This window comes from Pimephales promelas, chromosome 19, assembly GCF_988280905.1.
Source record: "Pimephales promelas chromosome 19, fPimPro1.hap1.1, whole genome shotgun sequence".
NCBI lineage: Eukaryota > Metazoa > Chordata > Actinopteri > Cypriniformes > Leuciscidae > Pimephales > Pimephales promelas.
In genome coordinates this window covers 23,347,133-23,372,133 of record NC_142787.1, presented here as the reverse complement: position 1 = coordinate 23,372,133, position 25,001 = coordinate 23,347,133, and the positions used below count along the sequence as shown (strand labels likewise).

The window sequence follows — 25,001 nt, the reverse complement described above, 5'->3', positions numbered from 1 at the left end:
ATTGAGTCGTTTGACAGTGTTTTCTATGTAAGAATGCATATTATAATACATCGGCACAATTTCTTGAGGTTCTGTCTTTGACATTTATTCCAGTTTATGTTATAAAATGTGTAATTCTCATACTTCCTTTGACCACTGTGTATAATGTTATTTTTTTTTTAATGTTTTCTAATTTGATCTATCCATCTTTTGCTCCTTACTCCATCAAGCTTTCCTTCCTTCCACCCTTAGTCTACATCTTTTTTTCATTCATCTATCCCCTTCCATGCAACCACCATTCCACAAAACCAACCAACCATCTATTCATTCAACCTTCCATTAATTAATTAATTCATCCAACCTTTCTTTCTTCCAACATCTATCATTCAATCCATCCTTTCTTCCTTCCTTGCTTACAACCAGCTATCTTTCCTTTCTTCCAGCCAATCACCTTCCTTCATTCCATCCATCCTCCATTTTCCTATATTACTTTCTTTCCTTTCTTGAACACCCACCCATCCTTACTTTCTTCCAGCACCAACCCACCAATCCATCCATCCATCCTTTCTTTCTTCATTCCCTCATTTATCATCTATCTATCCTTTCTTCCTTATTTATATCCATCCTTCCTTCCTTATATCCATCCTTCCTTCCAACATCCCATCATCTTCTCTTCCAACTCTTAAACTTTCCATCTATCCATGCATCCAATCATCAATCCATCCTCCCTTCCTTTCTCTATATTTCTTTCCCTTCCTTCTTTACTTGCTTCCTTCTACCCACCCACCTATACATTCATCCATCCTTACGTACATCCACCCATCTAACACATCCACCTATCCATCCTTACTTTCTTCCACCCAACCACCTATCCATTCATCCATCCTTATTTACACCCACCCATCCATTCATCCTTACTTTCTTCCACCCAACCTCTCACCCATCCATCAATGTTTCCTTTCTCTCATCCATCTTTTCATCCATCTGTTTCCTTTCTACCATCTATTCATCCACCCTCCCATCCATCCATCTTTCTTTTCTTCTTTTTCTTTTTTTCTTCCATCCATCCATCTTTTTCTAACCAACCACCCATCCATCCATCCATCAAATTCATCCATGTTTCCATTCTCCCACCCACCCATCCATCCAAAATGAAAATGAAATCTTTCTGCCTTACTCAACTATGACAAACGCATATAAAAGCATTGGGTGTGATTATCAGACTCTTTCTGGAGATTTGAGAGTTCTCTCAAAATGTCTGGAGGGATTCAAATGGGACGTTTATGCATTTATGCTAATGCATCTAGTTTCAAAGTGGTTCCATACTGGACCGGGTCATGCAAGAATACCTTGGGAGGTGCGTCAGAGCCGGGGTACTCGCGCTGGTCCAACTTGTTCCACCGCTGCATGAGTTTAATAACCATGGGATTGCTGAAGTCCACAAGCTGAAAGCCTGTCACATTGGCTCCCCCATGCATGAAACGCTCCAGATTGATGTCCTTAAAACCCTGCCAGAGCAAAGAAGGGGAAATAGTAAGAAATACAGATAGAGCGAGAGGGAGGGAGAGAGAGAGAGAAAGATTATTAAAATGTAGTTGGCAATGCAGCGCTACGATAAGAGAAATTCTACAAACATTCATATCCAGCCAATTCCATGCACAGCCAGAGAGCAGAGAAAGAGAGAGAGAGAGCATGCTCTGCAGCTCCCAGCATCATTAAAACACTGTCACAACCGCTCAGTAGAATACGAATTAGTCTCTCAAATTGATGTATCTTGCTTAAAGAAAAGCGAGGATTAAGAAAGAAGAAGAATGAGGGAGGGCAGGAGACAGCAAGACCAAGACAACTAGAGAGAGAGAGAGAGAGAGAGAGAGAGAGAGAGAGAGAGAGAGAGAGAGAGAGAGAGAGAGAAGAAGAGACCAGTAGAGTGGAATATGTAGAAAGTAAGAGATAAAACAGAATATGAAAGGCAGACAAGCTGATAGGGAGAATAAGGCGATAAAGGAATAAAATTTAGCTCACCAAATTTGCCATGATGTAATGGTAGCCTTTGACATGCTTGCCGACACTTACAATCTGTGGAAATAAACCAGAAATTTGTAGTGAGGGAAAATTCTAAAAGAAAATCCATTTGTCAGCATTCGCCCAGCATATGAATGTACAGCAGAGCTGTAAGCCGTTTGGGAAAGCAGATTTCCACTGTTATTAATTATTTCTAATCAAACATGCTGCCTTTTCCAATACCATGCTGAAATTTGATGACTATTAAAGCAAACACCATGCTAGAATATCTTAAAATGACTTTGACAGCTACAAAATAAAATATAAAATATAATCAGTTTGTAGGGAATAAAGAAATATGCCCGTCTAATATGCCATTTCTGAGTTACTTGAGGAAATGTGTTCTTTGTTCCCTCAGGACCGTGAGCATGTTTAATTATCTTTAGTGAACTCTGATGGACAGTGTTCAGTACAATGTACAGACCTTCAAAAACATTTTTAACAGTGTTGCATTACCTTTACCTCTTTCTTACAATTCTCTCTGACTGTGCTTTTTATGTAGTATTGTGCTATTTAAATAACACACAGCCCCAAAATATTTTAAAGGAGATTAAAAGAAAAAAAATTTATCCAGGAATTAACATACTTTTGTTAAATGAATTAACTCATTGAAAATTAATGACTTCTGACCACTTTAACGCTTTCGGCAGTGGCGATGTGAACGCACAGTAAGTGAAAATGCATATGTCCACTAATTATACAAGTAAAAAAAACAAACAATAAAAATATAATCAAATTAAATATAGTATATATATATATATATACACACACACACACACACACACACATTCATATACACAAACACAGTCAAACCAAAATTCAACCACTTTCAACATTTCTCAGATTATTTCTGTTTATTTGCTATAGTTTAGAAAATGGTAATAATATAGGACAACATAAATGTATATTTCCCTGGTTTTGGCCACCCTTCTTTTAGAGATTTACAAATAAATAAGGTTGAATAGATGTCAGCTGTTAAATTTAAGTACACAATTACATAAGACCAATTTAGGTCAACCAATTACCAAGCAAATCAATGCTTAATTTTGTTCAGTATGTGGTGTAAAAAGGTCGCATTAGCAAATATTGTAATGCGAAATGCAACTGCAATTGCTCATTTCCTTGGACTGGGCAAATGTCTATTGTCCATTTATGTGTTAACTGATTGTTTGTTCTTTACTGTTTATTGTGAAGTGTCCCTGAGCTTGGGAAAGGCGCAATATAAATTAAATTTATTATTATTAGATATAGAAAAAGACTCCAAAAATTTTTATAAATGTTACTAGTAGTCCACTATATAAAGAATTTTTGAGTATAATGCGTCACAGTTTACTTTATTTTGCTATCCTCACTTATATAAATGACCTATAGTGTCCTGCACCCACTGGAAAAAAAAAAATCACATCTGGTGTTTGAATAATTTTTCGTTTGACCGAGATTAATATATTTCAAGTTATTTTACAATGCTGCATGCATCAGAGGGCAAAACAGGACAATTTTTATATCGCGCCTGAACACATCCCCTTATCTCACCTGTTCCAGCATGTTGTTCAGTCTCTCTGCCTCCAGGTCTATGACAAACGTCTTTTCCTGCCTACGGTCCAGGTCTTCCAGAAGCTGTCGGTAACTGGCATCATTAAAGTTCTCGACACATATAGCGCTGACCTGCCAACCGTTCTGGCCAGCCTTTTCCATTATGGCCTGTAGTATAGAATAACCTATGACAAAAAAAGGGACAGTGAGGCATTTGATCAGCATGTGCATCAAACCACCGAAGGCTTGAACCATTGAGCCACGGCTCCAATTTATCAGAAAGGATGTGATTTGTGGCATTGTCAGAGTCATTCCTGCACCAGTGCGGTACTCTCATCTGCAACTTCAGGCCTGTGAGCGATCACGTGGCACAGATCGGGTGCTGATACCAAACTCCTATCTTTTCATGCAGACTCATTTTAGGCCTAAATCCTCATCCATGGAAGCTTACAGTCCCAGAAGCCTCAACAGTGCTCAGAGAAATGGACAAAAACACCCTTCTCCGTGAAACTAATCTCTTGCATCCCTAAAATAGAAGCCAACATCGTGTAGGTGTGCCGGTAAAATTGGAAATCAGAAAGAGCTGCTTTTTGTCACCTTCTCCAAGGTGTGATTGAGGCTTCCTGAGAGCTCCATTAGTGTTTGTGATTCCAGCTACAGTCCTCAGTGCTGCTTGTACTAATCAGACAGGGATGCTGTTGGATATGTTAATCTAGCTGTTTGAAATAAGCACTCGGAGCCGCTGAGGCCCACTTGACTCCAAGATGAGCAGATGTCCCTGTAAAACGGACCCTTATGGTCACAATCAGAATTTGGCAACGCAACTCACTCGGTTCCACTATTTAATAGATTAACCTGTGCTTGATCTGGCAACTCTTTTGCTCATTCGGGTGCCGTGTCTGTTTGTAGCCTAAAATGTTAAATGGGGAGGTATTTTAATATATGGTCCTATAACAGATGACAAAAGAAAAAAAATCTTACCCACTAAAAATTTAATTATTTTCCTTCCCCCATATACATTTTCACACATCTTAATAGTTCTGCCCAAAAATGAAAATTGTGTCATAATTTATTCACCCTCACATTGTTTCAAACCTGCATGACTTTCCTTATTCTGTGGACCAGCAAATAAGATCATTTGAGATCAAGTCTGAAAAGTTTCCCCTTTTTCTTTCAATTAGTGTTATTTTGGGCCAAACTAACTTTTATTGTATAGACAAATACATTTTTTTTTTTACATCATTGTTTGGCATTCTGCAGAAGGAAGAAAGAAATACAAGTTACACCGTGTCCTAACTACACACGACGCGATGCTGCGACACGCGATAAAAGGTATCTTTTCCATGTTAATCAGAGTTTTTGTCAGACGCGACGGCGACACGCGAAGTTTCTAATTTAGAAATGGTTCCTATTTCTGCGACGTCACGGCTGACAGATCCGCCCACACAGAGATCTCATTGGATGGAAGTTCTGTGTGTCATGAATATTTAATCATCAAACATGGACGACGAGGAACCAGAGCCCGTCTAACGGAGAGCCTTGGCACTTCCTATTAGCCCCGTTGTGTATCATCTTGGTTGCAGTTCCATTAGAATTCCACTGGAGGTGATCGCAGGCGAGAGCAGAATGAATGGGAGTCTATGGGGCTAAACGGCTAAATGTGTCTCTTTCACCTGCTTGTCGTTAAATCAAAATAGATTTTATTGTTGATTCCGCAAGTTCAACATAGATTATAGGCCAAAAGTCGAATGAACGAGTACTTATGTCATTTTGATTTCTTACAGGTTAGGCTGTTGTTGGCCGGAACACGCTAGCATTCTGCTATTGTGTGACATCATCACATTTTTGAAGGGATTTTTAAAACAGATAAGTGAACTTAAAAATGCAATTTTCAGCTGAGTGTATTTTCTTAGCCCTCCCTTTTGAATGCAACTTTCAAATTACTTGACAAAAAATTACATCCGGCGAAAAGTGGATTTCTGGGGGTGAAACCCCATTGACTCCCATTCATTCTGCACTCGACCGCGAGCGCCCCCGCATGGACAGAGAAGCGTTACTGCAGCCAGTCCAGAACTCGGAAGCAACCAGCCAGTGCCACTTCTCTTCAATTAGACATTCTCTGGAGGAACTGATTGTCGAAGTTCAAAGGCATTAGGTCACTGTGCCACAAGCGATAACGGATAATTTACCTCAGATTTTGAAAGCATATAATATAGCGTTCAAAATGAATTCTATGCAAACATACAACTGTACTTCATAACAAAATTAGTCAATGAGTATATTTTGTTAATGTTTTGATACTTAATAATGTTATTTCTTGATTTGATTATGTCCTTACCCATTTCCAACGCGAGTGCGGGCCAGCAGTGCACTTTCACAGAGAGACTCCGCCCACGTGCAGTTCTGAATGGCTCTGATTTTTGATTGACGTGTGGCGTCTCACAGTCGCGTCGCGTCTAGTGTGGACAGACACAAGCCCCGTTCACACTACACGCGACTTTGTCGCTGCAGGTCGCCTGTGGCTGCGCTGGAGGGCGTTCCCCACTACTGGTTGCCTAGTAATGTTTGTGAGTGACATTCACGGAAGTTACTTAGACAACAAATACGTTTTATTGCCGCTACAAACAAATATTTTGTAAGGAAAAGTCTAAATATAAATGGAATCAGTACATAAAAAGCATAATATTAAAGATGAACGAGAAACATATCATCAATTATAGGACAGTTTCTGACTGCTAAAATGAGCTTCTCGTTCAACTTGCCTCGGTCAGACTCACTGCCTCGCTCCACTGACTTCACTCCTATTGGTTGTCGCTCGCGAAAATCGCACTTCATTTGCATAAAGTTAAACATTTCTCAACTTTTGTCGCGTCGCTGGACACACCCCACCAGTCGCCAACGCGCGTGTCGCCGGAAGTCGCCCGCTCACCATTGATAATGAATGGTATCACGTCGCTTGGTCGCGTGTAGTGACACTTCCTGTCGCTGGAATTTTATCGCGTCACGTATAGTTAGGACACGGTGTTAGGAATGACATGAGGGTATGTAAATAATGACAGAATGAATAATTATTAGGTAAAAAAGTATATTTGTAAATTTTATTAAATGCATTAGTTGCATTGCAACCTGAACTAACAAACACATAAATATATTTATAATAATAATATAATATATAAAATAATAATAAAATAATATATATATATATATATATATATATATATATACACACATATATACACACACAACATTTTATTTCAGACATTAAAAACATGCACTTTTAATGCAAGTAAAAAAAAAAGAGGCACTAAAATGTGTTAAAACTGTGTATTTACTCCCTTCATGCAACTGGCAGATGCTTTTATCCATACAGTAGCATTTCAAGGTATGCGTTTTATCGGCATGTGTGAAAATCAAATCCACAACCCTGGTGTTGCAGCATCATGCTTGTTCCAGTTAAGCTTCAGGAACATTATGCTGGTTGAGCAACCATGGTGTTTACCAATGCCCTGATCCTCTCGGGACACGTGTAACACAAATAGTCATGAATTAACATATCAAAGCGCACTGTACATGATGGCTGATGTGGACATTTTTACATGCCAGTGTGTTAAACAAACAGCAATCAGACCAGTAGCCTGATTACACACACACACTCACAAGCAACATACTAAACCTGCTCTGCACTCAATATCTGCAGACACCTGCAGTATCGACCTCGAACTCGGAGCTAAAATTCATCTGCCATCTATTTCAAATCTAATAATTCAAGCCCCCAGTGAAGAATCGAGCTCTGATTAATAGCTGATAAATCAGTAGCTTGGGGTGTCATGTGCATATGTGAAATATCCATGTGTGTGCAAGAACTAACGAGATCCAAAATCAGCTGCCAGCGTCCACCCTTCCCCCCAAATCTTCCATGCAGCCCAGCAGGGGGAAGCAGCCGTGTGTGTGTGCGTGTGCGCGCATGTGGGGTAGGCAAAGACAGAGAGAGGAGAGAAGGACAACAGACCATGAAAATATAGTGAAGTGCCAACCTTTTACACTAAACCATTCATCATGTCCACATCCCAGTCAGATTGTGTCTGCTCACAAGCACTCACAGCAGACTGAATCTAAAGCAACTCAGCCAGTAGTCTAAACAAGGACCACCAGGACAAATCTGTGCTTTTCAAGACCATCTGAATGTCTTGTCGCACTCATTTCAGAAGTGACAGGGGCACTGACCAGTCTTGGGTTTATGCCTCACTTAAATGTACCCTTTAGTATAGTTCTCGGTCTCTAAATTATGACTGTTTTCAATGCATTTTAAACATCGAAAATATAAAAAAAAATTTTTTATGTATTTATAAAAAAGCACATAATAATAACAAAATTGTTAATAATAATAATATTAATTTACAATAATAAATGTATTAATACGAATAAAATAATAATATATATTATAATTATTATTTTAAATGTATGTATTTGATTGTTAGTTCAGGACAGGTTGTAATATGTGTGTGTGTAATATTTTATAAATAAGAATAATTATTACAAACAACAACAATGTACAAGTATTAATAATAATCAAAATGATAATAATAATAATAATTTTTTTGCTGTTGCTGAAATAGTGCAATAAGCCTCCCAAGGCTGTAAGTATCACCAATAACTTTTTTTTCGAGATGACACAAAATCTATGTTAAATATGTTTTTAAAAGAAATAAAGTATATGGGTGTGTGTGTGTGGAGGAGGACATAAACTGCAATCTGCTGTTGGTTCATCCTCCAACTATAGATTTTTACAGTGTTTACAGGCACAACATAAAAGTAGATGGGTAAACATCACTAAGGCCTATGTGTAAAAGGCCTGTCTCTCTTGTGGCTTTATTGCTTTATGTAAAACATTTCTTATTCACTGTATAAACACTTGATGAAGTAGATACAAGGATCTGGAACGCTCTGATTTTGCTAACATTAAAAAAAAATTGATTTAGCTCACCATATGGAAACTTTGCAAATAAGTGGCATATGGGATGTGAAAGAAAAAAAAACATGCCTGTGGCAGATGTGAGAGGACCAATCACAGAAACTCCAAGAATTCTGCATGTCAGGAACATCCGAGATATGACAGAGAACAGCGCATCTTATACTTGCACGGGACAACACAGATCAGTTGTGTTATTTATAGGATATTTTGCTATAAGCCCTCATGAATTACAGTCTCAAGTGAATTTGTGCTCATCTTTGAAAGGAAATCGGTGCATGCATTTCAGAAGTGTTTCAGACCTAAAGTCACAGCTCACCTCCGAGGCTCCTGAGATAGTCTCAGTCTAACACAGCAGAACAAGACGAGAAAAGAAAAGACATTGATGGAGAGGATAGGGGAGAGAGACATGCAAGCAAAATAGAGAGTGGCTGTTTCTGGCCAACAAACAGCTCAGAGTATCTGTGAGTTTAAGACCTGGCCCTTTCTCCAGAGAATAAGGCTCTCTTTTAATAACAAGCTCCCTGGAAATAAAAATCGGATCATTCCTGGTCATCTGACTCCACGAGACAACCAATAAAGTGGTATTTACATTGATTTAGGTGACAAATGCTCCTCAACATAGCTGACAACTTCTACATTTGCCTTGCAAATTCAATATGCTCACTTACACATTGATCCAAACCTCCATGACTTTCTTCTGTGAGAAAACATCACATATCATAAAATGAATTTATAAGACTTAAACACTAAATTCCAAGTTCTCTGAAGTCAAATGACAGCTTTTTGTGTGGGACAGGCCAACATTTTCTCTAAAAAATATCTTGCCCTATACGTTTTTATAAAGTTCACGACTTTAGCAATGACTGATTTAAGAAAAAAATGAATGTTTTTTGATGAATCATTTACTCCAGTTCTGAATGAATCCTCCATGATTCTGTTCTCAAATTCAGTTTAACTGATTCACTTTTCCATTTGCAACAACTAATCGCTGTTTGAGAGGAAGATTATCAGTAAATACGTACTAAGATTTTGGCCTGTTCATCACATAGGCTATATATTATTATATGGAACTAGACGACTTTGAATAAAGTGGATGATTCATATGGACCACATTTAGGATAACTTTACGATGCTTTTTTTCATCCTATTTAAAGCTTGAAATCTCCGGTCCTTATTCATTGTAACAGCATGAAAAGTGACCAGTTCGATTTGTAAACCAGATCAACTGGTTCATTAAAAGAACGATTTGGTCTCAAAACAGATTGATTCGCCTCTCAAGTATGGCTCACTAACTAAACAATAAATACATTTCAGTCTGTTGTATAAAAAATTGTATAGCTGCAGACTTGTATAACGTTTTTTAATAGTGTTTTTGTTCATTTTTGGAGCTTGACCGACGTTTTCACTATGAACCGTTGCTGTATGTAAAATAGGTGTGTAAAGATTCTTTCAAATTTATTTAATGTGTTTCATAAAAGGTAGAAAGTCAAGCAAGATTAGAACAACATGAGATTAGCATATTCATTTTTGGGAAAACCATTCCTTCAAGACATATTTAGTCATCATTCAAAGGACACCTATTAAACACTGGCACTTAATACCATTTCTCCGATCCAACCAGCAAATGGTCATGTGTATTAGCAAGAGTAGGTGAGTTTCTGAGCTTTTTATTGCCTTACCCCTGTCGGTATCGTAGAGAAAGACGAAGCGATTCCAGTCGTAGTGGTCTAGCAGGCTGAGAAGTGCTCCTCGTATGGATGGCCGCAGCTGTAAGACGAACTGGCTCTCGCCCTCGGTGGGGAAACTGGGCGTGATGAGGGAGATGTGCAGTGCGCCGCAGAAGGAAGTTAGCGTGTGAACCGACCTCTTGTCGTACAGTCCGAAAATGGCGAAGACGCCCCGTGAGTACTGCGAGCAGACTGCAAAGCACAACAACAAAGAGGAAGAGAAAGAGAGTTAGATGCTTAAAACATTAATTACACAAAACCTGAGGGAGTACTGAACATTTAATTGACTTTAGAGCATTAGGACCCAGCTGACGTTAGTGTTCTGGTACAGGGCTTTTCCGTGGGTGTTTGAAACATTAATGAAACGGCCTGGGAGACCCTTTCACCACCTGAACAAGTACATTTATTGTCTACATAAATTCTATTACCAGGTCAGCTCATTTGTGCATCATAGTTTTGAACGTTGTCGTTACACAAGAATGACTAATACAAAAGCCATTGTTTAACAAAAGGGGGGCAATGATCTCTGGAGAAAGTTATTTGTTAGCAGCATTTTGCCTCATCTCAATGTCAAAGGCAGTTTCTCAGCTGGCATTGAAGCCCTGGAAGTTTGTGATCTGAAATCTGCTATCTTTATTGGGACAATAAGACCAAGGTTATTTTTGAGCCAATCACACGAGCTGTAAATATCACGTGAGTAATTACTCTGGGGTAATTAATGGCAACACTGATTATATTCATTAGATATTAAAAACCTGGCCAATACAATAACCCAATAATTATTTTCATCTTATAGCCGACAACCAGTAACGGACAATATTCAAATTCTTTTTTAATAAATACAATAAAATAATTGATGAGTATAAATAAATATACACTAAAAGGATTAAATTGTTAAAAACGTTTATTTTTTGTTCCAAGTATATTTAGACATCAAAAACATTGATATAAAGTATGAAAAATTAATATTCATTTTGAGAATTGCTAAAGATTACATTAAAAGTATTATTCAATTATTATAGTTTTTAAACTTTAAAAGAGCATTACAGGACAGCAAAACATCTCTAATATACCTTTTTATAAGTTTGTAATATTGGCCAATATAAATCCAGTATATACTGATATATATATATATATATATATATATATATATACACTGATATATCAGTATGTAATATATATATATATATATATATATATATATTATATATATATATATATATTATATATATATATATACACTGATATATCAGTATGTAATATATATATATATATATAAGTTAAAGACTTAAAAATTTAATAAAAAAAAACAAAGTTAAATATTAAAAAAGTTTAAATATTTCTATTTCAAATAAATGCTTAAATGTCCTTTTTAACTTTAATGGTTTTCACAAAGATATTAAGCAGTGCATTCGATCAATTTTGATAAAGTTTCTTGAGCATCAAATCAGCATGTTAGAATTATTTCTGAAGGATAATGTGACACAAAAGACTCGTGTAATGGCTGCTGAAAAATAACTGGAATAAATGACATTTGAAAATATATTCCAATAGAAAGCAGTTATTTTAAATAGTAATAATATTTACCCAAATTACTGCTTCAGTGTATTTTTGATAAAGCAAACACATTTAGCATAAGAGACTTCAAAAATATTCAAAAACAAACAAAAAAAAATCTTACCAACCCCATATACTGTATATATCTGCTAACACGCTAACAGGACCATGCTAAACAGCTAAACCTTGCCCCTTGATTTAACATTGAAAAAGCTACATGACGCCTGCTTTCTAAATGAACTTTTCAGGGGGAAAAAAAATGAAAAATTGGATCAGTTATATGTGGAGCTTCAGCTGTAAGTGCCATCAGTTTCCAGTATAGCTACACTTTATATGCTGTATGATAATGAGCTCCATGCTGCTTCTCCTTGTGTTTTTGCAACGCTGAGAAACGTAAGTCGCTGCTGAACGAAACGTCTAATCTACTGCCTCAGTCTGAAGTGAGTAGTTAAGCAGGCACTTCTCTGAAAACATCTCTCATGTCTGACAGTCTTGCAGTTATTGTCAGTTTTTCCCTTTTCATATTTCTTTCTTGCACCGAGTCCGACTTCTCAGCTTTGAAGCTTAACTGCGTTACTAAATGGAAAAACCAATTGGTTTTGTTGATTTTTGCCAAAAAGACAACTGCATGTCAAAACTAACAACACGTTGTATATACGCTCATGGCAATGAGGGCATTTTTGTCATTGTACACAAGTAGGTTTATCTAATCGATGGTATCATAATTACGTATTGCTGAAGTGCTTTGTTGTAGTTATTTATTTTTGTATGATTCTGATTGGCACTGGGATGTGTCTGAAAGTAATTGTGGATTATTAGAAGGAACTGATTGCGCCATAAGTATAGGGTCTTTGATCATGAATGTGCTAAAAGCACTATCTCCATGACTGCACAGACTACATCTGCCTCGGACTGGGGGAAGGGAACGGAAAGACACCTGGATCTGATGGTGGGGAGCATCATTCCCGCAAAGAAGCAGAGGCCAGTCTTTCTCACACACACACACACACACACACACACACACACAGAGAGAGAGAGAGAAGTACATGCAGTGTTTCTGAACCTTTTTTGTCTTATGCACATGTAAAGCCCCATTATTAAGGCACAAGAAGCTCTTCATTGACAAAAAAACTAAATAAAAATACAGTAATGTGTTCATACTAGGGCTAGTCCAAAGATTCGAAGCTTCGGTAATAATCAACGCCGAATATTCGAAGCTTCAGAGGGAGGGGATGAACATATCCTTCTCTTTAATAAAAGCAGGAATCTCTGTGTCTGTCTGTGTGTTTTCATTTTTATCATGCCGAGAACCGTTCATCCAATCGACTTCACACGTGTCGGGTGTGTTGCTGCGGACCCAAGGGCAGTGTCGCATTTGGTGCAATACGAACACGCAACATGTTCAGAATTAATAAACTGCAGAACAGTGCGAGCCGGAAGCGGTCACGGCTTATATGCTCCAAGAACGAACACTGCACTACTGATACAAAACACACAGGTCTGTTAAGAGCAATACTTTTAATGGGGTAGCCTAACACTTTTCTGACAAACAAATCACCCCCAAATCAAAAAATTAGCAGTAATTACTGACACAGTATAGGGCTATTTAAATAAAAGACGAAGAAAAATAAATTAACAAAATGTAATAAACAAAGAACAAGGTAGCGTACTTTCAATAACAGCATCTCACATTTCAATTAACGAACAGTTTAAATAAAATTATTTGAATTCGCTTATATAGAATAAAACAAAAATAAAACGCACATGTAACAGGCCGAGTCGGTTACATACATGTTACCGACTTGGTCCAATGTAACAAGATGTTACTAAGGTAAAAGCCTTGGTCATGGTCATTTTGTACCTTCTAAAATAAAGTGCATCAAGGTTGTACTTAAGTGCACTTCATTTGTACATACCTTATCCACCTGATTTAATCCTCTAGTTTACAGCTTAAATACATGCAGTAGCTTCTTAATTAAATTTACAAAATATTATTACACAGGTATAAGCTACGTAAAATAAAGTGAATCAAGAATGTACTTAAGTGTAATTCATGTGTATCTACAAACCTTATCCATATGTACTTTAGTTTGAATTAGGCCTAACTCCTTTGTTCAGAGCTTAAATACATGTGGTAGCTTCCTAATTACATTGTAATACATAATATTGCACAGGTATAAGCTACGTAAAATAAAGTGTATCAAGATTGTATCAGGTGTATCAAACCTGCAGTTACATGGCCATTTTGCACCTTATAGTGTATCAAGATTGTACTTAAGTGTACTTCAGGTGTATCTACAAACATTTTAGAAGGTAGATACACTATAGAAGGTACAAAATGACCATGTAACTGTAGGCTTTTGTAGTAACATATTTAAGTACTTGTTTCATTGAGTAGTACAAAGTAGTTTCTTATATATAATAATTATAATTGTTACATTGTACCAAGTCGGTAATACGTATGTAACCGACTCGGCATGTTACATATGTGTAAGAGTAGCTGCCTATTACAAGTGTGTGATTACAATCTGTAAGTACAGGTTGTTCCATAACTTCGTTATGCTAATTACACTTTGTTACATGTTATTACAATTTCTACTAATTTAAGTAATTACTCTGTATCACGGACACCATACAATAAAGTGTTACCGTTTGTATTTTAATATATTTTAAAATGTAATTTATTTCTGTGAAGGTGAAGCTAAACGTTCAGCATCATTACTTCAGTGTCACATGATCCTTTAGAAATCATTCTAATATGTTGATTTGGTGCTCAAGAAACATTTCTTATTTTTATCAATGTTAAAAACGGTAGAGCTGCATAATATTTATGTGGAAATATAAATGTATTCAAACAAGTTTTAAAATACATTTTTACATTATTTTCTCTTTCCTCAATGAAGAACAGAACAATCATTCAATTAATATTAATTTTATCTATTACCATTCAGTTTTAAATAATTCAATTTATTGTTTCTTAATTATACATTATTACCGTTACTTATTTCCCTGGTCGGGAATCACCGCTTTAAGAACAGTGATGTTTGGTCTCCTTATTATATTTACCCACCAGTGGAAACCACACACTCACACAATCAGCTCACACATCGTCATGCCCTTCACCATCTGAACTCCACTTAAGCAGTTTTGTCTGAGACCTGCATACCAAGTCACAACGCCATAGGCTAGATGTTTATCCAATCAGAGAGAGAAACCAGATTGCGGCAGATTTTTCCCACTGCAGTCATTCTGTTCCACCTGATTTGCAGTTAACCCTCTTTTGAATACATTCTCACACAGTGCATGTCACACCACACATCCCAAATGAATATCTGCCACAAAATTGAGCACAAAGAGAACAGTATTGCCGTCTTCCAGTAATCCACACAGCACTAGAAACTGTATTCCAGCATTCACATCACTGAATTTATCGGGGTTTTTTTTTAATGTATAGGCCAACCCTATTTCTGAAATTAAATATAGTTCTGTGGCCAACATGTAATTGAAAGGTCTATTGTTGTTATCTATGAATGAAAAAAAAAAACTGTGATTAAGTATTGTATAATAGTGTCAGACTACACTGAAATGCTTCACACTTCTTAATTGGCACCCTTGTTGCCTTAAATTAATGCTTGTCGACTGATTGTGACATTACGTGCATTCAAAACAATGCAGGAGCGCTGAGAGTTGCTACACTGAATTGCTATCTAACACATATTTAAAAATGCTTATGTTTATAGGGACATTATTTGCGATTAGACTAATTGATCTAGAAAATGATATGGTGGCAACATTGATTATAAAAAATAAGATAATAAAATCCGGCCAATACAATAACCCGATAATTATTTTCACAATATGGTTGATGAGCAATAAATGCAAAGTTTTAAAACTCTATACTTTAAAAAAATGTTTTAAATAAATAGGCTTCAAAACATTACACAAAAACTGATATTAATTTTCACATTCTGGATATTCATTTTGACATTTGCAAAAGAGTACATTTAGCAGGTTATTTTTTTCCAAAGATTAATTATAAGAGAGAATCCAATAATAAGAGAGCATTGGATTATGGCAAAAGTATCTCTAATATCTAAATACATACAATATTAAAATTGTCTGATATTTATCTAATATCTACCTATAAAATAAGTTTCAGATTCTGAAATTGTAGTTGTTGATAATTAATATTATCAACTAGATCAACTAGGCTTCAAAACTTTACACAAAAACTGATATTAATTTTCACATTCTGGATATTCATTTTGACATTTGCAAAAGAGTACATTTAGCAGGTTATTTTTTTCCAAAGATTAATTTTAAGAGAGCATTGGATTATGGCAAAAGTATCTCTAATACTGTATCTAAATACAAACAATATAAAAATTGTCTGATATTTATCTAATATTTACCAATAAAATAAGTTTCAGATTCTGAAATTCTAGTTGATAATATTCTAGCAATATATTGTACATTCAAAATACACCTGTATATAAAACTAATACTGAAACTAATTCTTATTGACTGATCAAGACATGAGCACACATCCAAAACAATGCATGACCGCTTACAGCTGCTCTACTGAACTGCTATATAAAGCCACTAAATGCAATCGATAACAATAATCAAATAAATAAAAGAGAAACAGAGACTGGTAAATAATAAATATGAGACATTTTGTAGAATTACAGCCCACAAATAGAATAGTTTTGTCTTTTCTACAAGCCTAATAGGTTTTTGGATATTTCCGTTTTTAAAAGCACACACAAAAAAAAAAATAACAGAGAGGAATTTCCAAGGACAGCTCAAGCCAAGGGAAAGGCAACCTAAAATAGGGATGTTTTCTCACGCTAGTGTCTAGTGCATCATCAACGACAATGGGACTTCAATGTTTTTGTAAAGTAAGAGTTTCGTGACCAGACAGGCCTTTGGAGGAAAACGCAGTTAGATTTTCGATCTCGTCTAGGTTGAGACAACATTAAAGTGTTACAGTCACACTTCTTCTTTCTGCAGGGTTGGATATCTTCCAAAGTCATCACATACGTCCCTGGGGGGAAAGGAAGTGGGGGTGGGGTGGAGGTAGTTACGCTAAAGGGAACATGGAGACTGCTTGTAGCAATCAAGCAGTCGCACCAAACGCTCCTCCAATCCGGCAACCCCCTCGAAACAACTGAAACTCCAGCTTAGTTGTTTTCTCTGTCAGCCCGACCTTTTTAAAGAGACCACGTCTGTTTAGGAAAACAACCCAAGGAAGGTTTTATTTGACATTTTCAAAAAGCCACAGCTCAGATGCCCTTTATGTATACTCAGGATACTGTAAACACACAGTGTTTCAAGCAGAGCCGTATATTTCCCCTTAGGAGTGAAAAGAAGGCTTGGTATTTAATAGGCTAGATTTTATCAACTGTTCTATTAGAGTTCCGTTTGTGATGATGCAGTTCTGTGATTGGCAGTTTCCCCATTGCAACGGTCCATTTCGCTACAGCCCACGCTAACAATGACCCCTAAAGCGCCTCTACCAACATTCCACACAAATGAACAAGCAGGTCAGTGCAGTTATCCCGCACTTCTATAATCAATGCATGTCTCTCTGTGTGTGTGGATAGCACAATCTCCATTCTGTTTTATATAACATCAAGCACATTTAAAGGGGAGGTTCACTCAATAGTAATAATTATGTCATTCATTTTCTTACCATTATGTCATTCCAAACCTGTATAACTTACTTTTTTCTGCAGAGAACAAAAGAACAGATTCAGAAGAATGATGTTGTCCATACAGTGAAAGTCAATGGGGTCCAAAACAACATTGGACTTTTTTTGTATGGTCTTTAAAAAAGTATTTTCAAAATCTATTATTTATGTTCCACAGAAGAAACGACATGAAGGCGAGTAAATAATGACAATTGTTGAATTGTCCCTTTAATCTGACCTTTTTTTTTAACGCCCCAAACAGAAAGAGCATTTCGGACTCTCTTTAGACAGATTCTTGACATCACCTATAGCTAGCTTGGATATTTTATAGGAAGTTTTCAGATTAACATCTATACATCTGTGAAATGAATGTTGCCCAAAGGCGAAATAAACCTGCTTTGCTTTAATTCATTTGATCTATAACAGGATTCTCAAGCAAAGGGATTTATGATGCAATAATGGCTTGCAGGTCTTGCCTTCTGACCCCCCTAGTTGGACACCTAAAAGCCTAGCATACATAAGTGGGCGAGGGGCAGGGAATAAGTATGGCTCGACTGGCTCCTGATTCTATGTAAACCATGAACTGCAGAAAAACAGATCCCGCTTTCCGCTTCACACATCACCGCCGCTGACAGCTTCACTCGCTGTGCGCTTGACTTCATCTCCCACAATGCCTCTGGGACAGAAAAGATGGATTAGATGTCCCTATCTGCCCGGTCTCTCTTCTTCAGATCAGAACCTTAAAGATTATGGCAAAAATGTGGGAAAGTGAGGCAAAATAGAAGCAACCATTCAATAATGGAGAAAACTGTAGAAAGGTGAGGGAGGATCTTGATGTCTTACCATTTTAGAGGTGCTTTAGTTTGAGGGTAATGGCTCTTATTTCGGTGTGGGAGGCCATGGAGAGCATCCTTCAGTGCATGAGTGCTTTATCAATACTAATAGCCTAACCCATCCTCTGGTCACACAAGGAAAACTAACCTTTCTAAGGGCTAAATGCTGCCTGTCACTACATAAGAGATATGGATATTCCCACTACAGAATCTGTTCTTTTCCCCCTTATTTTATTGTCGGGTGACTTGGGAATTATGTAACATGGGATGACTTATCAGTTTAACAAATGAAATTCAAAACTTCTAAACTATCAAATTAAGGAAGTTTTGTGGGCAGAAATGATCCATTGTCTTTTGTCAATAGCGTAGCAATGTATAAAGCAAAGTTCACACAGAAGTCACATTCGGTCTTTTTAGAAATGAGCCGCAGGAGTGCAATCACATGACAGTAGAGGGTGAAAGCCTGTATAAATTAAAATAAAAAAATGTTGATGAAAGAAAATGTATTTGAATGCTTATAATATCAATGCATGTTAAAAGTCAGAACAAAAGTCATTTGAATAATAAGAATCTGTTTGATTCCACATAAGCTTTCATGTATGCTAAAAATCCAAGTTGAATAGAAATCATATCTTCTGTTACTTAGTTGCATCGACCTGGTAAAAAGAGATTAATTTCTCTCCCGAGATTGGCATGTTCTATATTTATAGAAAGAAATGTTTTTTTTAATGGCAGACATTGAAGTACAAGTGTACAGACTGAGACAAGAGAGAGTGTTGGCGTCACTCACGCACTGAAATGCGCACTGTGACTAATGCTGGGTGGCAAATGAATAAACTAACACTTGTCAGTGACATTTACAAAATTCGTCATCACAGGCATTAATGGTGAGAGGCGAAAGAGAGAGAAAACCTTTGTGCAGTCTGCTCTGAAAGCAAAGGAATCACATCAATGAAGCTTGACGTCTACACCTGTAACATTAAGCACTGTGTTTTATTCCCATGACCTCACATCCTGTTGATGTCACACTCACTGTAGCTATTTGTAAAAACACACAAAACACAAGTGTGATGAAGGTACTGTGCAAGATACCTTGTTTTAGACTAACTCTTTGGGGGAACACAATCCTTTGCAATGCTACATTAGATGCAAGTTACAATTATACATTTATACACTCACCAAAAGGATTATTAGGAACACCTGTTCAATTTCTCATTAATGCAATTATCTAATCATCCATTCACATGGCAGTTGCTTCAATGCATTTAAGTGTGTGGTCCTGGTCAAGAAAATCTCCAAACTGAATGTCAGAATGGGAAAGAAAGGTGATTTAAGCAATTTTGAGCGTGGCATGGTTGTTGATGCCAGACGGGCCGTACAATCTGCTCAGTTACTGGGATTTTCACGCACAACCATTTCTAGAGTTTACAAAAGAATGGTGTGAAAAGGGAAAAACATCCAGTATGCGGCAGTCCTGTGGGTGAAAATGCCTTGTTGATGCTAGAGGTCAGAGGAGAATGGGCCGACTGATTCAAGTTGATAGAAGAGCAACTTTGACTGAAATAACCACTCTTTACAACCAAGGTATGCAGCAAAGCATTTGTGAAGCCACAACACACACAACCTTGAGGCGGATGGGCTAGTAACAACAGCAGAAGACCCCAACGGGTACCACTCATCTCCACTACAAAGAGGCTACATAATTGCAAGATCTCAAGACTGGAAAAAAATGACATTCAAGAGACATTCAGATGGTAGAGTCAGAAATTGGCGTAAAACAGAATGAGAACATAGATCCATCATGCCTTGTTACCACTGTGCAGGCTGGTGGTGGTGGTGGTGTAATGGTGTGGTGGATGTTTTCTTGGCACACTTTAGGCCCCTTAGTGCCAATTGGGCATCGATTAAATGCCACAGCCTACTTGAGCATTGTTTCTGACCATGTCCATCCCTTTATGGCCACCATGTACCCATTCTCTGATAATGAACCATGTCACAAAGCTTGAATCACTTCAAATTGGTTTCTTCAACATGACAATGAGTTTACTGTACTAAAATGGCCCCCACAGTCACCAGATCTCAACTCAATAGAGCATCTTTGGGATGTGGTGGAACGGGAGCTTCGTGCCCTGGATGTGCATCCAACAACTGCAAGATGCTATCCAATCAATATGGGCCAACATTTCTAAAGAATGCTTTCAGCACCTTGTTGAATCAATGCCACTTAAAATTAAGGCAGTTTTGAAGGCGAAAGGGGGTCAAACACAGTATTAGTATGGTGTTCCTAATGATCTTTTAGGTGAGTGTGTGTATATATATATATATATATATATATAAACATACACATCTCCAGTCCTCATGGCAATCAGAGACCCAGAGCATCTTTCTTTTGGTGATTTTCAGAGTAAGTGGAAAGGTCTCATTAGCGTCTATTAGGGGTTGTAACTATTCTCAGTAAAAAATGTAACCGAACCATTCTCCACCCAATGTCCACCCATCTTAAATCTGACAACGCATCAGTTGAAAATAACAACGCATATTATTGTAAACAATTGGGCTTATACAGTTTTATTCATATATATATAAAACTGTATAAGCCTAAAATACAATTAAGCAACCATCTAGCCTACTAAAAGAGAGACTGGCTGTCCCATAATTTAGTCTGTTTTATGGTAGCATACGCCAGTAAAACACCTGTGAATACTTTTGGAACTGTGTGTGCTTGTGCTGCACAATATAGTTCATCCTCTGTTCTGCCAGATCTGGACATCAGTAAATCATTGGCACGCTGATGTTTATCTAAGCAATCAGACGATACATATTCATATCCTTGCAATGATGACATAACACAAGCAAATGCGCCTGAGATGATAGCTAAGGTTGGCATCTACGCATCACAGCTTATTCCTAAAAGTCACTTCCTGTACAGTCTCTGAGACGTGTCGTCTCGGTCTCTTTTCCTGACACTGCACAGACGCCGTTTCCTCAGTTCTTGACAAATACACTTCACTCTTTCGACATTTCTCCTGCTCTCCTCTAGCTGAATGCCAGGGTGTGCCTTGCAGGGGAGCGCTGGCCCATTTCTCTCTCTCTTTTCCTCTTCTATTCCTCGCTCTGGTCTCCGCTGTGGTTGACGCCTCTCTTGTTCCTTCTGTTGCCTGTCTTGTGTCTCTATCCTTCACTCATATTCTTTTGTTGTAACTCTCTATCCTTTGTGACTCCATTTTTCATCTGCTATCTTTGTGTTCTTTCTGCCTTTTCTTTTGTGCCAGACTGCTTCTCCTCCTCCTCTCCCTTTTTTGCTCTCATTCTCTCAAGTTTGCATTCGCATACACTTCCTCAGAGAATTCTCTCTCTTTATTTACTCATTCATACAGCCTTAAACTGTATGCTGAGCTTAAAGGTGCATTGCGCAACATTCATGTTAAAAATACCCATTTTTCAAACCCATACGCTTAAACAATTGCCTGATGGGTTGAATAAGCCCTTCTCTGATCACTGCAATTGCCTCTATAATTCTGTACAGTAAAATAAATAAGAGAGATTCGGGATGGATTTTGACACTGGGAATGACATCATGCGCGTTCACGCTCACCTGGCAGGTTTGTGCATTCCCGCCATTCTTCAGCGAAGACAACTCGAGCAACAAAACTTTAGTCAACTTTCGACAAAAGTAGATGATGGATTCAAAGAGACCAGCTTGTAGTTCATTCCAAACCCCAACGCACTTTGTTTAGTGCCAGGCGTCGGAATAAGACGAGAGTCAACATCGGGAAGGCTTTCAACAAATGGAGAGATCTCCGGTCGGCTCAAGGGCTCAAACGGGATCCTAAAATAGAATATATATATATATATATATATATATATATATTTAAAGTACCAGTTCGACAATGAAAACACTTCTGAACCAAATAAAGATAAAGGTGTGTTCTGATGATGGGAGTAAGAGTAAACCGAGTGTCAGCGAGAAGCTCATCTGATTGGCTACAGAATGAAGGTGAACCCGCCCTCCTCTTCGCGCTTACAAAACTCAGTGAGTGCGAGAATCGTGCCAAAACTGGAAGCGCAGGTAAAATTGATACGCAACTGTACAGATCGGGTTATTTCCAGAACTTTTTTAGCCAATGCACACAGCAAGTCATTCAGACATTTGCAACAGTTTATTTTTTACACAAGGTTTGATTTTACGCAATTCATCTGTTTTGTAATCCCTGCCCCTGTTGTTTGCAATAGCCAGGCTTGCAATACTTTTGGCCGCATTTGTGCGCAAAAAACGTGCCAAAAGTGTGAAAAATACAGATCTTATTTACTTTGCGTTAGCATGAAGCTGCAGCTTCAAAATACACGAATTACACTTACGAATAACAGTTAAATTCTGTAAATATTTTTTTCGGTAACGCTTCCTTTTACAGTCCAGTTACCCATGTAAATACTATGTACTTATTTTAGTAACTACAATTACTGGGTAATAACTACTAAACCTGAACCTACCCCTGTTCCATGTACTTACCTTATATTAGCAGTACTTTCTAAGTAAGTACACTGTAATTACTGTACTGTAAAAGGAAGCGTTACCTTGAAGGGCATTTTACACCTTTACAAATCTTCTCTTGTGCATGCAAATTTTTTTCACGCTTGCAATCTTATGTACTCTTTCACAAATCTTACCTTTCTTTTAGGCATTATTTTACCTTCATAAATTTGTGACAACTATGATGTCAACTTCACAATATTATTTAAACTCCGCCTTTCCTTAGCATGTTGCAGTGTTTGGCAAGACACAGGAGAGATGTAAAAGAACTGCATATGAATATTATTGGTGAGTGAATATGAGATAGGCTCTTTTAGGATGCCCTGTGCGCATTTGGGACGTTAGTAATTCAACCCACTCTTAAATTAAATCAGCACAAAAGAGTGGAGGAGGAGGATGTTAGTCTGCAATGCCCTGGGATTTGGGTCTAGACACACATACACACACTCTGTCCGAGGACGTTGGGTTTAACACAAACTGTCAGACCTATTCACCCTCAAAGGTGCAACTCCTCTTACACACACACATTCCCAAAGCACTGTAGGAGAAACATCTCCAAACATCAGAGTTAAACCAGTGCATATCAATTTATATACAAATATTGATTTCCGGCCAGTTTATTTATGCCTAGTAAGTAATATGTTAGCATTAAGTTAAAATGAACAGTATATGTTAATCTCTGTCAGTGTCCCAAAACAGCCAAAGTGACAATCAAAATGGAATAGATGGTTTAAAAGCATTCAATTACACCAGCTACTGCAATAAGTAGCTGCTTTTCAGAAGAAACATGGAGAGGTTTAGGCTTCAGTGGCACAAATCAGATCTAGTGTGATAATCTTAACCTCATACACGGGCAGTGTTCTATGACAGCGTTCAGAGAGTGAATAACAAATTATACCAGCCATCATGATTCACAGCCCTCCTCCACCAGCCAATCACTTATCCTCATTCCCCTGAGTCACACGCTGTCATACTTTTCAGCCTATCAATCAGAACTACAGTCTGATGCTGCATTTACAGTCAGGACCTTTCTGTTTTACAGAGGCAAACGTGAAACACGCAGACATTCAGACTTTCAGAGACCCAACCGAATCAGAATGACATGGTGAAGGACATCGTTTTGCTAAACTGTCTGAAAACTAAAAAAACTACACTGTAAAAAAAATATTGTTGGTTTAACTTAAAAAAATTAAGTAACCTGGTTGCCTTAAAGCTTTAAGTTCATTGAAATTAAACAATTGAGTTAATACAATGAAGGAGACTGATTTAATAATCAGAAACTCAAAATATTATGTTATCTGAACCACATAAATTATCAAAGTTGATTTGACAGAAGAAAAAAAAACGTTATTATAACAAATCATGATTTTTTATAGTATATAGCTAATGTGTTATTTAAAAAAAATCCCTTTAGTTTAAAAGAAAAATGATAATAAACTGCAACCAAATATCTCAACATAATAGGCTACATGTCTAAAAAAGACACACTCCTCTGAGCTACATAAACTCATGATCAGGAAGTGGACTGAAAATATTCAGTTATTAAAATATTGAAATTTGATTATATTTATTATACTTTTATCATAATTAAGTTCAATTTAATCAAAGGCTTCGTTTGATTCAATTAGTGCAAACGTCTGAGCAAAACCTACTTCATAATAAGAAAGATGAATATTTCAGGATTATTTCAGTCATTAGATAAAAAAAAAACAGCAGGTTATGTCTCACCCATTTTTAATCGTGAATAGCAATGCAAAATTCATTTGCGCTTGTGTCACTAATTCAAATAAATCCATTTTATTTCAATCCTTGCTAATTACAGTCACAGTAATTAGCTCGGAATACAAACAGCACAAGGCTGCGATTTTTACAAAGCCACAGAAAGGAGAACTAAGGGACGCATGGCATTTTTTGACACTGGCACACAGCCACGCTGCTTTCCTTAGCTATCAGAGTGAATTTCTGGCCTATTTCTGTCCAGTCTGCTAGTCTTCTATAAAACATTTCTGAGACTGTATATATTTCCTTTCACATCTATCTCAGTGCTTCCTCTTGGCCTTGCCTCCCTCTATATTCTCGTTTTTTTTTCCGTCATCTTTGCTCTTTTGGCACTCT

The 25,001-nt window shown here is 37.2% G+C and overlaps 1 protein-coding gene across 2 annotated transcripts in view; it reads right to left on the bottom strand.

Annotated features, from left to right (window-relative positions):
• The window catches only part of gria4b (glutamate receptor, ionotropic, AMPA 4b), an 86,222-nt gene that overhangs the window by 30,091 nt on the left and 31,130 nt on the right, over positions 1–25,001 (bottom strand). For both annotated transcript variants that reach the window (XM_039688387.2, XM_039688385.2), the window contains exons 3-6: positions 10,225–10,464; positions 3,574–3,758; positions 2,002–2,055; positions 1,329–1,487 (exon numbers count right to left, since the gene is read on the bottom strand). In XM_039688387.2, the coding sequence (XP_039544321.1) occupies positions 1,329–1,487; positions 2,002–2,055; positions 3,574–3,758; positions 10,225–10,464 (638 nt within the window). The remainder of the gene's footprint in view (positions 1–1,328; positions 1,488–2,001; positions 2,056–3,573; positions 3,759–10,224; positions 10,465–25,001) is intronic.